This window comes from Cyrtonyx montezumae, unplaced genomic scaffold (assembly GCF_038088225.1).
Source record: "Cyrtonyx montezumae isolate F1298 unplaced genomic scaffold, pur_monq_1.0 scaffold_8, whole genome shotgun sequence".
In the NCBI taxonomy this organism is placed as follows: Eukaryota; Metazoa; Chordata; class Aves; order Galliformes; family Odontophoridae; genus Cyrtonyx; species Cyrtonyx montezumae.
In genome coordinates, this window is record NW_027072089.1 from 44,437,984 (window position 1) to 44,450,767 (window position 12,784).

Here is a 12,784-nt window from a genome sequence, read left to right on the forward strand (position 1 = left end):
ACCAATCCTGAAGAAAAATCCCAAGAGTTTTAAGACAGGAAACAGTACTTATTCTACCTCATTACCAGAAAAACTGATAAAGTAAATAAAATTTACCTTGAGCAAACCAGCTGTTTTTATCAAAACCAAGAAACATGCTATCTTCTGCCCAAGTAGTTCAGCTTGAAAAATCAAGAGTGGTATTAACGTGCTCTCCTCTCAGTACTGTGAGGGGGAGAAGCCCCTAGTGAGGATGGGGCTCAAGCACACACAAGTCTGGACACAGCACACTGACCATACACTACAACTGCTAGCTCCCCTCCTCACTTGGAAAGTTCTGCAGCTCTGCTGTACTGTCCTTCATTGGACTCCACCCAGATCTTCAGAAGCACTAAAGAGTACAAGTCTTGTCGGTGGACTGATAGGAGATGATGCACACAAATGCAAAATGGTAGGCATACCAAAAACCAGGAAAAGTTGAAATGCGAGTTTTAGACTCAAAGCAATGCAGTGAGCAAAACAGAAGTAATAACTATGAGTCAAGAGTAAGTACCTGGCGGAGACAAATATGCAAGGACAAACACAGAACATACATGTTTATACATTAACTGTATATAGAAATAATTCAATGGACCCAGAAGATTATTCTTTTAAGAAAAAGGGGGGAAAAAGCTACAGAATTTCTGGAACTATATATATATACTTATATGTATACTTAGAAAAGAGGTGGAAATCCCAGACAAGAAGAAAATGGCTAAAATAACAATGCAATAAATTTTACCACAACACAGCAAGAGTTCAAGTAACAGTTGATGCATACAAACAGCAAGTACTGACAGTTTTTGCCTAGAGTGATTTTCATTCTTAGCATCTACCTCTTTCCCTTTGCTGAAAAACCCTTTGAGTTCCAGAAGTATAAGACTGAATTATATAAAGATTGTGATCTGATGAACCAAGCAGGAAATACAGAAAATCTAACAGCTTACTTTGACTTACTATCCAGTTATATCATTGAACAAAACAGCATCAACTTCATTATCATAAAATCTTCATGGAATAAAACCGTGCATTACAGCAACACTGGCAGATGGTGTAAGAGGGCCATCATTCCTGACCTTGAAGAGTGAAACAATGCTGAAGGAGCAGCTGCTTACTGGAATAATTCTGTTACTCTGATCAACACGGGTGTCCAGCCACACAAACAAGGGACACAAGTCTACAGACATAATAAGGAGACCAGGCACAATGCTAAGAAGAAAAAGAATGTTTGTACCAGATGCACTTAAACAGTGCCTACACTAGCAATACATACTTGAGAAAACACTACTGATCTGGCTGTTATTCCAACCAATACTGTGCCCCAGATGCAGGTGTCCAAGAAAGGTAGCAGTGGACACACACTTCAAAAATCTGTTTAAGACTTTAATCTGAGAACAAATATGTGTGCTCTCACAGGGAAAATGAAAAAGGCCAGCACACGCTGCACTGTCATCAGATGGCAATAAGGGACTGGACAAATCCTAAAGTTTTAGCTAGAAGTTTTAAAGAACACATTCTTTCAAATTTAATGAATTTAAATCACTGTCAGTTTCAAGGAGCTGATAAAAGTGAAAGCAATAAAAGCAGAAATTAGAAGACAGGAGAGAAAGTAACTGAAATTACAGAAAGATACGAGGTGCTAACAGCATCCTTTTGCAGAAGAAATTAGGACTGCAGACCAAACCTGAATGAATGGCTCAATATATGTATTGATAGTAGGTACATATAAAAACTTTCAACATCAACCTTTTTCTATTTCTAAGGAGGACTGTTTTAAATTCATTACTGTCTTCCTTGTAAGGTTTATACAGCAAATAACACACAGGATGAGTACGTCTCTGTTTAAAGTTTCTAAGCAATTCAGTTACAGAGATGAAAAACTTGGATTGGTTGAGACTACAGGAGAATAAAGAGAAGTGAGGCCATACAAAGAGAAGCAAAACAAAGTCTGCTGACAAATGCAAAAAAAAAAGCACAAGGTACATAAATATTGTACTCCTCCCTCAATTAAAAAACAACTACCCCTACTTTCTGAACAATATCCAAGTCAAAGCTTGACAATATAGAAAAAGAAACCACTTGTATTAACAATAGAAATCGGTAACTTTTGTGCCTCCATCCACATTCCAGACAAATTCATGGAATAGGACAAAATTCTGTCTGAGCAATTCCACAGCTGCTCACGTATCAGAAACATGTTAATCCTTCCTAAATTCCTCATTTTTCAGGCATGGGGGACAAGATAAAGGACTAGACAGTTGGAGATCTGACTTGCATTCTGTCTCATACCTGCACAAGAAAGCTTATTTCTACATATTTCATAACTCTCTCACCTGCAAAACATAACATGTTAAGAGACCTACCTTGGTTTCATTTATTTTTGAACTGTGTACTAATAAATCACTCAAAGTCCTCTAGGGTAACCAAAAATTAAGTTGATGACTAGATATTAGCTATCAACCAGGAAGAGAAACAGCTTAAAACATCAAAACATCAGGACATTAAATCCTCCTAGTTCCCCTCATGAATTCAGCTATACAGACTTATGTGGGAAAAAAGTACACAAACACAGATGGCTTACAGATGACTGCGACAATGATGAATAACTACATTTAGTTATTTCAGAGGCTACACAGATGAAAGGAGATCCTCCATCACAAGAAACAAGAAGAGGTTAATCACAGCCAATAAGGCAAGTAGTCAGAACAAACAAATTTAGCAGCACAGAATAATTTCTAAATAGCTAAATAGATTTAGGGCATACTTGCTGGTAGAACCTTTTTTTTTTTTTTTTTTTAAGTTTTTCTAGCAAAATCATTTCAGCAAAACAAACGGACATTACAGTTCTACATCCTGAGGTGCTCGATATGAAGAAATGAAAACTATAAACAAGTCCAAAAAGCCAGACTGTAATGTTCTCATTTGATTCTCTAATTCCAAACAGCTTAATATCTTTTTTTACAGAAGGATGCATTCATACACTATTTTAAATAGGAAAACATAGTTAACATCTTGGTCTGGCTCTGGAATCTGAATGCATGTAGGTATGAAGTGCAAGCACTGCTGATAACCGTATTAGTCCACAACGCTTCACACCTACTATGAATACAGAAAACACATTATTCAACCCTGCAGCACCATAAAACCAGATTTCACTTTGGGGATTTGTAGCCTGCGCCAGCATGACAGCAGAAACTCCTAGGCTTCATAAAGAAATACAAGATGCATCCCTCAACCACTTCATATGTAAACATGGCAACAACAAACTCAATTAAGAACTGTAAAAACTGTAAGGATTTGACTGCAAATAAATGGACATTCTCAGGCAGCACCTGCTGCCCCAGAAGCCAATCCTTGTCTCTCCCACAGAAAAGCTGGCAGGCCAGATAGATTCATTTGGAGAACCAGACACAGCCTGTCAGCTATCAATAAGCAACCCTGACTTAATAATAAGCTGTTGCTTTAATCAGCTCCAGTTGTGTCTGAGTCAAGTGTTATTCATTTGCAAGTACAGCTCTTTCCCAGCTGTATTTACATAGGCACACACTCTGCATATTGTTTCCACACACTCTGGACATTCTTAATCAACTCTTAAGTCCCTCAGACAAGTTTGCCCCAACTTTATATGAGCTTCAACAGCCTATTAGCCAGCTTTATATAACAGAGCATCAATACTAACAAATAACCATAATTAAATGAACAAATTGACACACAACTGATCAGTTACAAAACACAGCTTTATGTGACAGTTTTGTCTGATGTGAAAACTGTTTTTGTTAAAAGTACTTGACAAAGACAAAATTGACATAGAGTACCCTGCAATCAGATGAGCACGACATAGTTTGAAGTTTTCTATCCTTGATACCAATATGGGTACGTGTATATATAGCATATTTCTCTTCATATATTATGCATCCATAAAGTGTTTCATGAACAGTTTAGAAGATTTTTTGTTAATTATTGACTTGATGGACCAAATAACTCTATTTGTACATATTTCAGGGGGAAGGTCACTGTTTATTTATCCATTCAGCTTCCAATCGTTGAAGCAGTTAAGTATTTTAGAATTATTTAACACCTTCTCATGTAGCAATAGTTTGACAAAGAATACATATGGATTTACAAATAAGTTACTCCCTTAATAAGAAAAATTATTTATTTCAGAACAGAGTACATCTTATTTTAATATAGTTTTTCTGAGGTCAAAAGGAACATTTAATGTTCCACAGCATTATATCCCCTATTAACTGGTCCACACATTTTACTGAAACAACTCTGAAATTGCAACAAGAAAAAAAATCACTTGGACTCTATCTCACTCCATCCATACTCTGGATGGAGTAAACTCCTTTTCCACATCTCACAATCAAATATTAGGGAAAAGGCACCAACCACTGGTTTAACAATATCATGCTACATAATACTGTGACTATTCATCCCTTTTGCTAGCATATTAGAAATGTTCTTTAGAATTGGGGGGACCAGGAAGGATGTCACTCAACAGAGACTTGTATTTTATCCCTAGCAACTGCCTGTTTCAGATTATTGATGAAATAGTATATAAGCTTTCCAAAACATGCATCAAAAAAGCTGGCCTGCTCTAAACATACATACTCTTTCTAAATCTGACATTAAAATATGCATTTACTGCTAAGCTTGTATTAATTTCCTTTTTTATTCCAAAAATATTTTATTTCAAGTGAGACTATAAGGCAAGTAAATTACTTTGCTCTCCAAAAAGAAGCAAACTAGTCATTGTTTAACATTTTATTACTGATATGCATCTGACAAGATGACACCTCAATGTCAAGTTAATGTGGTTTTCCTCTGCATTATCGAACAAAAAATCATGCAAAGAAAATGTTAATTAAGGTGTTGTAAGTTGATAATCAAAGTAACCTTTCTCTGACCCACATTAGGATATGAAAACTAAGCAACAGAAGGCACTTAGGCTAGAGTCTGACCTATTTTCTCTATTAAGCTGTGGTAGTAGCCGTAGAAGTTCGGAAGTGAAAAACCCAAGGCTAAAGCAAATTCAGGCTGTAACGTAATTCTATACCTTCCCAGTGCAAAATTACAAAAAAATTGCTCATAAGAGGATTATGAGCATTTCTTATAGCTTAAAACCTGCAAATCTTGCAGTAATCATGCTAAAATTTGAAGTGAACTTAGGAGTTCAAGAGTTAAAAAGGTCTTCAAAAAGTTAATGTGTAAGCCTTTTCCGAATTTTAATTTAAGCTCACTATTAGCACAATAGTTATTGTATGCAACATAAATATTTACTATACTCAGGCAAAAAAGCAGCTCTTTACTTTAAATTACTCACATCTTATAAATTCCCAGATCAGACTTTCCTAATACATATGTATGATCCATACAGCTGTATTCACAATGACCCGACTAATAGCATGCAAACTGACAAAGGATATTAGAAAAGCAGCAGAATAAAGCACAAGTTATTGTTACTACCCTTCCCCCACTGTGCATTTCACCCTTTATCTTCTTTGCTTACCATGCCCTCAAAGCCAACTCTGTAAAGGTTCTTAGCACCATTGTCCCAGAGAACGTATGCTGCACTATGTGGACTTGAAGCACTCCAATCTTGGATTTCAGTTACCTATTTAAAAATAAGAAACAATTTCTATAACAAAGATTCAGAAAAACTATTTGAACTTAAAATCGTATTAATTCATCCAAAGAGATAAACAGCAGTTTTACCGAATTTAACCAAACATTTCTTATAACTCTTCATAGCTGTGTCTTAATAATACAGCAATCTGAACAGGTACTCTGTAGACCTACTTTTCTTATATATATATATATATATATATATATAAATAAAAGAGAGAGAGAGAGAGAGAGAGAGAGAGGGAGAGGGAGAGGGAGAGAGAGAGAGAACCTAACTATTTAAGTGCAGAACAAAATCTATATTGTATAAACTTATGATGCTCTGACACAGTCTTACTGGAAGGTGTTTCACTAAGGAAAAGAGAATTACAAAGTTTAACCTACATTAGCCAAGTGGCAGAACACTTCGAAAAAACAAGGTTTTATTTATAGAGCCAATCTGTTCAACAACAGGACAAAAGAAGGGAAGTGAAACGGACTTTCCCTGACGTTTCTGAAATCGTGAGGCCACACAGTAAATTCTTAAAACACTTCTATTGTTCAAAGAATCAACTTCTGGAATCTGCCTTAATATGCACCTTTATATAAAAACTCTTCCTGCTCTCTACTATCTGTTCTTCCTACTTTAAACCCATCTTGATAATACTTCACACACAATTCCATCTTAAGCATATCCCACTCATTCTTGTTCAGTACATAAAACCAATACAAAGTATCCTACTATGCAAGGTTTCAAAATATCCCACACAGTTCAGAGCAAAGAATCATGGTGAAAATAAACCATCTGTGAGTATGCCTTGCTTTAAGAGATTTAAATTTATTATTTCTTCTCAATGAAATCCAAAATGAAATCTTCAAAAGTCCTAAAGCTTCCATAAATGTCTAGGACATAAGGCTGTCATTCAATAATAGGCCACATATGGTGATAAAAGGCATTGCTTATCTTATGTGCCCAGTTTAAGTTCATACTTAAAATAAACTTTCATCAGTTCCAGGTAGATTTAGGTTGTTGCTAATCACATTTGCAAGTTTTCCACGTCATTCAGTGCAATCTTATTCTCCATCAATCATTCTTATTATAAACAGTATCAAAAAACTCTTGATGTCATAAACAAGCCAGTAATAACATGCACAACCAAAACATGCACAAGATCTCACCTTAAATTGAGAAAGTCTCTCTAATATTTTAATGAAAAACAGAAATCCACAGTGCAAGCACATAAAACCAAGACAAACCCAGAAGCAACCAGACCTCAGAGTCCAGCAGTGACCAGCAGTCGTCTAAGAAGTCTGTCTTCATACCAGCTCTAGTTATGCTGGAATAAATTTACTCAGGATCTTAAAGCCTGACATAAGAACAGCAAAGACATACGTACTAGTTCTAAAAATTTCCATGCTGGAAGTGTAAAAATGCAAATTTCAATGAACTTGTCATACTACACACCCCCTCCTGATTTAAGTGCTTGAGCATTACAGAGGAGGATTCGGAAATGATAAGCAAACTATGGTGCAATTTGTACTCTTCAGTTAGAAAGGCAACCAAGCTCATCATATTAACACAGAAAAGCAACTTCTTATTTAACCCAGTTTTTTTGTTTAGTTTTGTTTTTTACCTTTCCTCTACGCCCATTGCCACCATCTTGATCTTCCCATTGCCAGTCAACTCCTCGCACTACCCTGGCACCTGCAAAGATTCCTCTTGCTGTAATTTTCTTTGATTTACGGCGAGACTCCAGCAATACCCTGAAGTTATTAAAAACAAAACAAAAACACACAACCACCCAAAAATGTCAAGATAATGAAAGTTCAAGATGAATCTTTGTGAGTGGGAAAGGAGATCATCTTGAAATAAAATAACCAAACAAATGCACATTTCAGTATGAGAATTATCTCCAACAAATTTCCAACGTGAACAGCAGCCCACAAGACAAAAAGCCATCATCTTACTAAGTGTGTTTTATCATATGTATACAACTAGCTTTTAATTCTACAAACCTCCTCTATTCCTCAGACTTACATGGACCAAGCAGAAAAGGTAATGGCTCTTGCAATAGATAAGAGAAATATTCTGCTGTGTTTTAAATCATCTGAAAAGCCACCAGTCTGTATGCAATTGGACTTATTTCATGCCACGAGAATGCTGCCAGATAAAGCATTTTTCAGCTGAAATTCAAGTGTTTCCTGACTCCTTCGTGGTAACACCCCCTGCTCAACTTTTAGGTTCCAGCAGATGGCAGACAAGGAAAAAGTTAAACTGTCAGAATCAGTGCAAAGAACACATGAAAATCTTAGGAATTCTTACCTAAGTAATATTAAATGGTGAAAGATAATACAAAAATATGTTATTTACAGTAGTTTAAGAATCTCAACATCTGTGAAATCAAGACAAAAAACAGCATATGAAAGTTTGGTATGCACCTGGATTTGTTGAACCTCATGAGGTTCACCTGAGGCCACTGCTCAAGCCTCTTATCTCCAAATTATCCCTTATACACCAGAATGGATCACTCAGAAACTACAGAGGAAACTTCAGCTAGAAAAAGAAATTTTAAAAGGTCTGGCAAGCATTCTCAAAAGCAATGAGATTAGCTTTTTTGTCCTCAAAAGGACATAAAGCAGATTTGCATTTTGCTGCTTAGTTCTTATTAATCATACTAAGTCAGTACTTTCCACTCTTGAATCCAACTTCTAAGTCTTGCTCTATATTAGAACATTATAACTAGATACTAAGATCATATTACTTGGTAACTAGACATACTGGCATGAACCTCCAAGAAACAGTAGCTACTTTTTGATTAAGCTGTAGACCTGGACATTTTTGCCATAGTTGAACTTCAAGGCAAATGTCTGAGAAAATAAACACAGTCCCTACAAGACACTTAATGAGAATTCAGTCTGTGTGATCCAACCACACCCCTCAACTGTAAAACTGCTGATAGAAGCACAGCGCTGAATCACAATGTATTTATAAACCTTATTTCATCAATTAGAAGGGAAAAAGTGTTCTGATTTAAGGAGAGAATACTTTGGAGAGTTAAAACACTTATTTCTTACACAGTACTTTATTTCAGCTCATGAAGTATTTATGCAAGTACCACTGTTCTTGCTTAACTAGTAGAAAAAATTATTACAGAAAGCTCTGGATTTAAACACAAGTCATTTAAAGCCAAAGAACATAAGAACTGCTGTGCGAGGATAAAACAAATGTCACTTCTATACTTACAGATCTCTATGAGATTTACTTAACATATGCTTAAGAAAATAACATTATAAACAAGACGTTGGGTAGAACGACTCTTCACAGCATCTTTTCTCTGCTTTCTATCGTGAACAGTTTAAGGAATTTTCTTTTTTTTTGTCCTCAGTCCCCTCTGTGCTTCACAGCCCACAAGAAACTCTTCCTCAATCTAATCTGTCTTTTGAACCTGAAGTAACATTCACATTCAGGAACTCAGTGAAAAGTTATATTGTGACTACACGTTGTGCAAAGATAAGTGTTTGCTTTAAACCTGCTAAATAATAACACAGGAACTCGGAAGTGCGCAATGCAGTTAAAGAGACAGAGTAATCATATCCAAACTTCTTTTGGAAGAGCTCCTTTCTTCCTAAACTTCCATGTTTTCCAGTCTCCAAAGATCTGTCACATCCGAAAAGTCTCTCACAAAGAGGCTCAACCAGTAATGGAATCTAACTCTTAAGACAGTGTTTTACCTAAACCAAGTTTCAATAACCAAACATGCAGTTATAGAAGTTCGCCACAATTAACTGTTCTCTACTTAATTTTATGGGGAAAAAAAAAGTTATATTTTACCTTTCGCTTCCTGGTGTGGTAATCCTGTAAAAACGATGCCTTAAGTGATGCTTGTCCCCATGATAACAAACTGTGCACAAGTCATAATTAGTGCATTCAGCACATTTCCACCGGATGCCAATGATTGGTTGCTGTCTGCAAGTGTCACACATAGTCCCATCATGCTTGATACCTGGTAAAAACAAGAAGAAAGCCTAGCAACATTGCTACATCACTATATAGATTTGTTGTGCACCACTGTAGTCTGAAAACATACGTTAGAGTTAATAAAGCCTGACAGCAATACCACATTAATCCACATAACTGAAGGAAAAAGATGAGTGACTTCACCTTGTATCCCCAGCTGTCAGTCTGTTCCTGAAACGCCCCATTTTTTTTTAACTCATCTTACAACTCTCAAATTCTAAGAGATATGATTCTTTATTGTACCAGTACAAGTACTCAGAGATTATCTTAGGAGAATGATAACAAGGAACCCTTTAACAACAGGTTAAAGAGCCAGAAATGCACATATCAAAATAGAAATAAAATTCCAGATATGCTGTATATCAACAAAACAAGGCAAAGACTGCAAAGTTCAACTGTGTGCAAGAATTTCAAGATCACTCTATTTTTTTATAGTGGACAAGAAGAGTGCTCATTGCTATGCTTTTAACTATAGGAAGAAGTGAGGCTCACTCAGAGAGCTGTCACTCGTTTCAGGAAATGCGTTACCATTTTTGAAGCATTCTCCTGCTGTGTGTTTTGCTTTCTGAAGGAAAGTAGACCAGATGTAATGCACTGGCACATGCTCTTCACAATCTTCCAGCAAAAAACAAACAAACAAAAAAAAAACCAACAGGTTTTCAGGTCTACTAGCTTACAGCACGGCAAAGCTCCAACAGACTCAAAGAGGTCAGCTACAGACGTTTTCAGTCCACACATAGTGGATACAGTGAAGATCCACAGAAATTAAATAATGAAAAAAGTCAAATTCTGGAGCTTCGGAGAAATCTGAGCCACAGAAGGGACATGCAATGAGCACTGGCAACCAATATGCAACAAAAATTAAAAATGAGCTCTAAAGGTATAGAGAAACACATTCTCCCCATTTTTCTTTTTTTTCATTTTAACCCTCCCCCCACCAAAAAAAAAAAAATAATAAACAGTTTTCTGAAATTAATGAGGAAAGAAAATGGCTTTCATCCCCTCCAGAAGGGATGCTTTTGGGAATAACAGCCACGTTTACCACAAACCTGTTAGTCATTTGTGCCCAAAAGATGAGCCATCTGCCGCAAAGAAGAATCAGCAGCTGGAGAGGAAAAACTGAAGGAAATGCCTTCTTGTCTGGCTCAGTTTCACAGAATCATGCTATGGTGGAGGTTAGAAGTAAACTCCAGAGACTAGTCTCTGGACTAGTCTAGTCAAACCTCTGCAAGAACTCTGCAGTCCTCTGCTTGACTTGGCTGGTGAGCCAGTAAAGCACAGGTTTTACATCACATTCCAGGTGCAATCTGTGAGGGAGGATCACATCCCACAACATACTGGCAGCAGTCTACCTAATGCAGCCTAGGGATGAACCGTCATTGCGTGGCCAAAAAGTCAAGCTGCTGACTTCTGGTCACTTTGCCATCCACCAAGATCCCCAGGGCCTTTCCCGAACCACATATTTTCAACCAGTCAGCCCCTAAAACATACTGATGCAGGGATTATTCCTCCCCTTACTGAATTACATGAGATTCTTGCCAACCTGTCAAGGTCCCTCCAAATAACGACACAACCCTCCAGTGTATCTCACACATCATTTCTCCTAACCAAGAAAGCTTCCCACTTCATCACCTTCCACCCACTTCATCACCTTCCAGTCTTTTATAATAAACATACTTAGGAAGATTTCCAGCCTCATGCTTACAGATTTTCCAGATGCACTGAAATAGAAGAGTAAAGCTGGAAAAGGAAATGCTTTTGGTGCTGTAGAGGTGGGAGCAGTACTCTGGGACAGCTGAAGATAGCCTTTAGTAACAACAACCATCCCAAAACTGCTGACATTATGCTAAATGATCACAATTGGTGGAGCAGTTCATGACTCAGGCAGCATCCATACTTTGACCACAAACTCCATGCTGAAGTTTTGCAGGCCTGGCACAGACAAGCTGCTATAGTCCATGACATTATTTGCTGACTGCTACTCCAGACAGCACAACTTTTATACTATAATCATTCTTTACAACTATACTTCTATATTTAGAAGTACTTAATGCCTGGTAACATCTAAAAATGCAGTTTTCCTAAAAAAGCAAGAACTCTGAATCATCATACACATATCATACGCCCCCAACTCACTGATGATCTTTTCCCCATCAACTGGAGTGTCAGGGAAGCTAACTTCCTTGTTCTGAATGCTGAGATTCTGACACCTGTTATTAAGTACCCTCTTGGGACAACTGCCCCACTGCTACAAAGTATACTGGACCACTACACTGTTTTTGGTAGCCGCCTTAAGGAGCAGACGCATTCAGAAGGCTAGGATCAGTTACTACTTTGTTGCCCTGATCAAAGAGCATAATCAGAAGACTCAGCCTTGTAGGGTTGAGTGGTGGCACTTGGGGGGTTTAAAAAATGGTTTGCTAAATCAGTATTTCAAAAAGAAACAGAGCAGCTGCACATACTTGAAATTTTTTAATAGCTGCTGAACTTCAGGGAAGACAGTTTGCCAAGCATTACATTTACTCTGGATGTAAAACGAGTAAGGAATTGGATGCCTTCAGAATTCTTAGATTTGTCCAAGCAGCAAGAAAAGGGTGCAAAGGAGAAATATAAGTAGGAGTCCTGTGATGAAGAACTACACTATCTCCGGTACACTTAAATAAAAGCTAATCATTTCAAGCCATTGATGCTAAGTTGACTTCCTTAAGAAGGAACAAGAAAAAAATATATATACCAAGATGTCTGATTCAAAAGTCATTTGACAATAGCATCTGGGACCTGAAAAAGAACAGTACCTATCTGTATTCAGAGCCTGCGACTGAGAGGGTCACACTTTTAATCCCACAGACTCCTGAACAGCACCCTGATAGGAACTGCCTTTCTTCAGCCACTCTCTTATGCACGATTCCATCAGCAGCACCAACTTCGGTACAATGAATCATAGAACAGTTTGGGATGGAAGGAACCTTTCAAGATCATCTCTTCCAATCCCCTGCTATAGGCAGCGGCACCTCCCACTAGGCCAGTTGCTCACAGCCCCATCCAGCTTCACCTGATCATGCTGCTCCATTCTTTTAATTACGCCAGCAAAAGGGTTTGCGGGGTAAAGCTGCAAACTGAGTCCGGAAATATATCCAGCTG

At 37.4% G+C, this 12,784-nt stretch overlaps 1 protein-coding gene across 5 annotated transcripts in view; it reads right to left on the bottom strand.

Moving 5' to 3' along the window:
- MIB1 (MIB E3 ubiquitin protein ligase 1) overlaps positions 1–12,784 on the bottom strand; it is a 68,671-nt gene that overhangs the window by 49,938 nt on the left and 5,949 nt on the right. For 3 of the 5 annotated variants that reach the window (XM_065752593.1, XM_065752594.1, XM_065752592.1), the window contains exons 2-4: positions 9,458–9,629; positions 7,260–7,389; positions 5,531–5,635 (exon numbers count right to left, since the gene is read on the bottom strand). In XM_065752593.1, the coding sequence (XP_065608665.1) occupies positions 5,531–5,635; positions 7,260–7,389; positions 9,458–9,629 (407 nt within the window). Of the gene's footprint in view, positions 1–5,530; positions 5,636–7,259; positions 7,390–8,387; positions 8,998–9,457; positions 9,630–10,692; positions 10,836–12,784 lie in introns of those variants that run through there. The other 2 variants (XM_065752595.1, XM_065752596.1) reach the window with 2 other exon arrangements.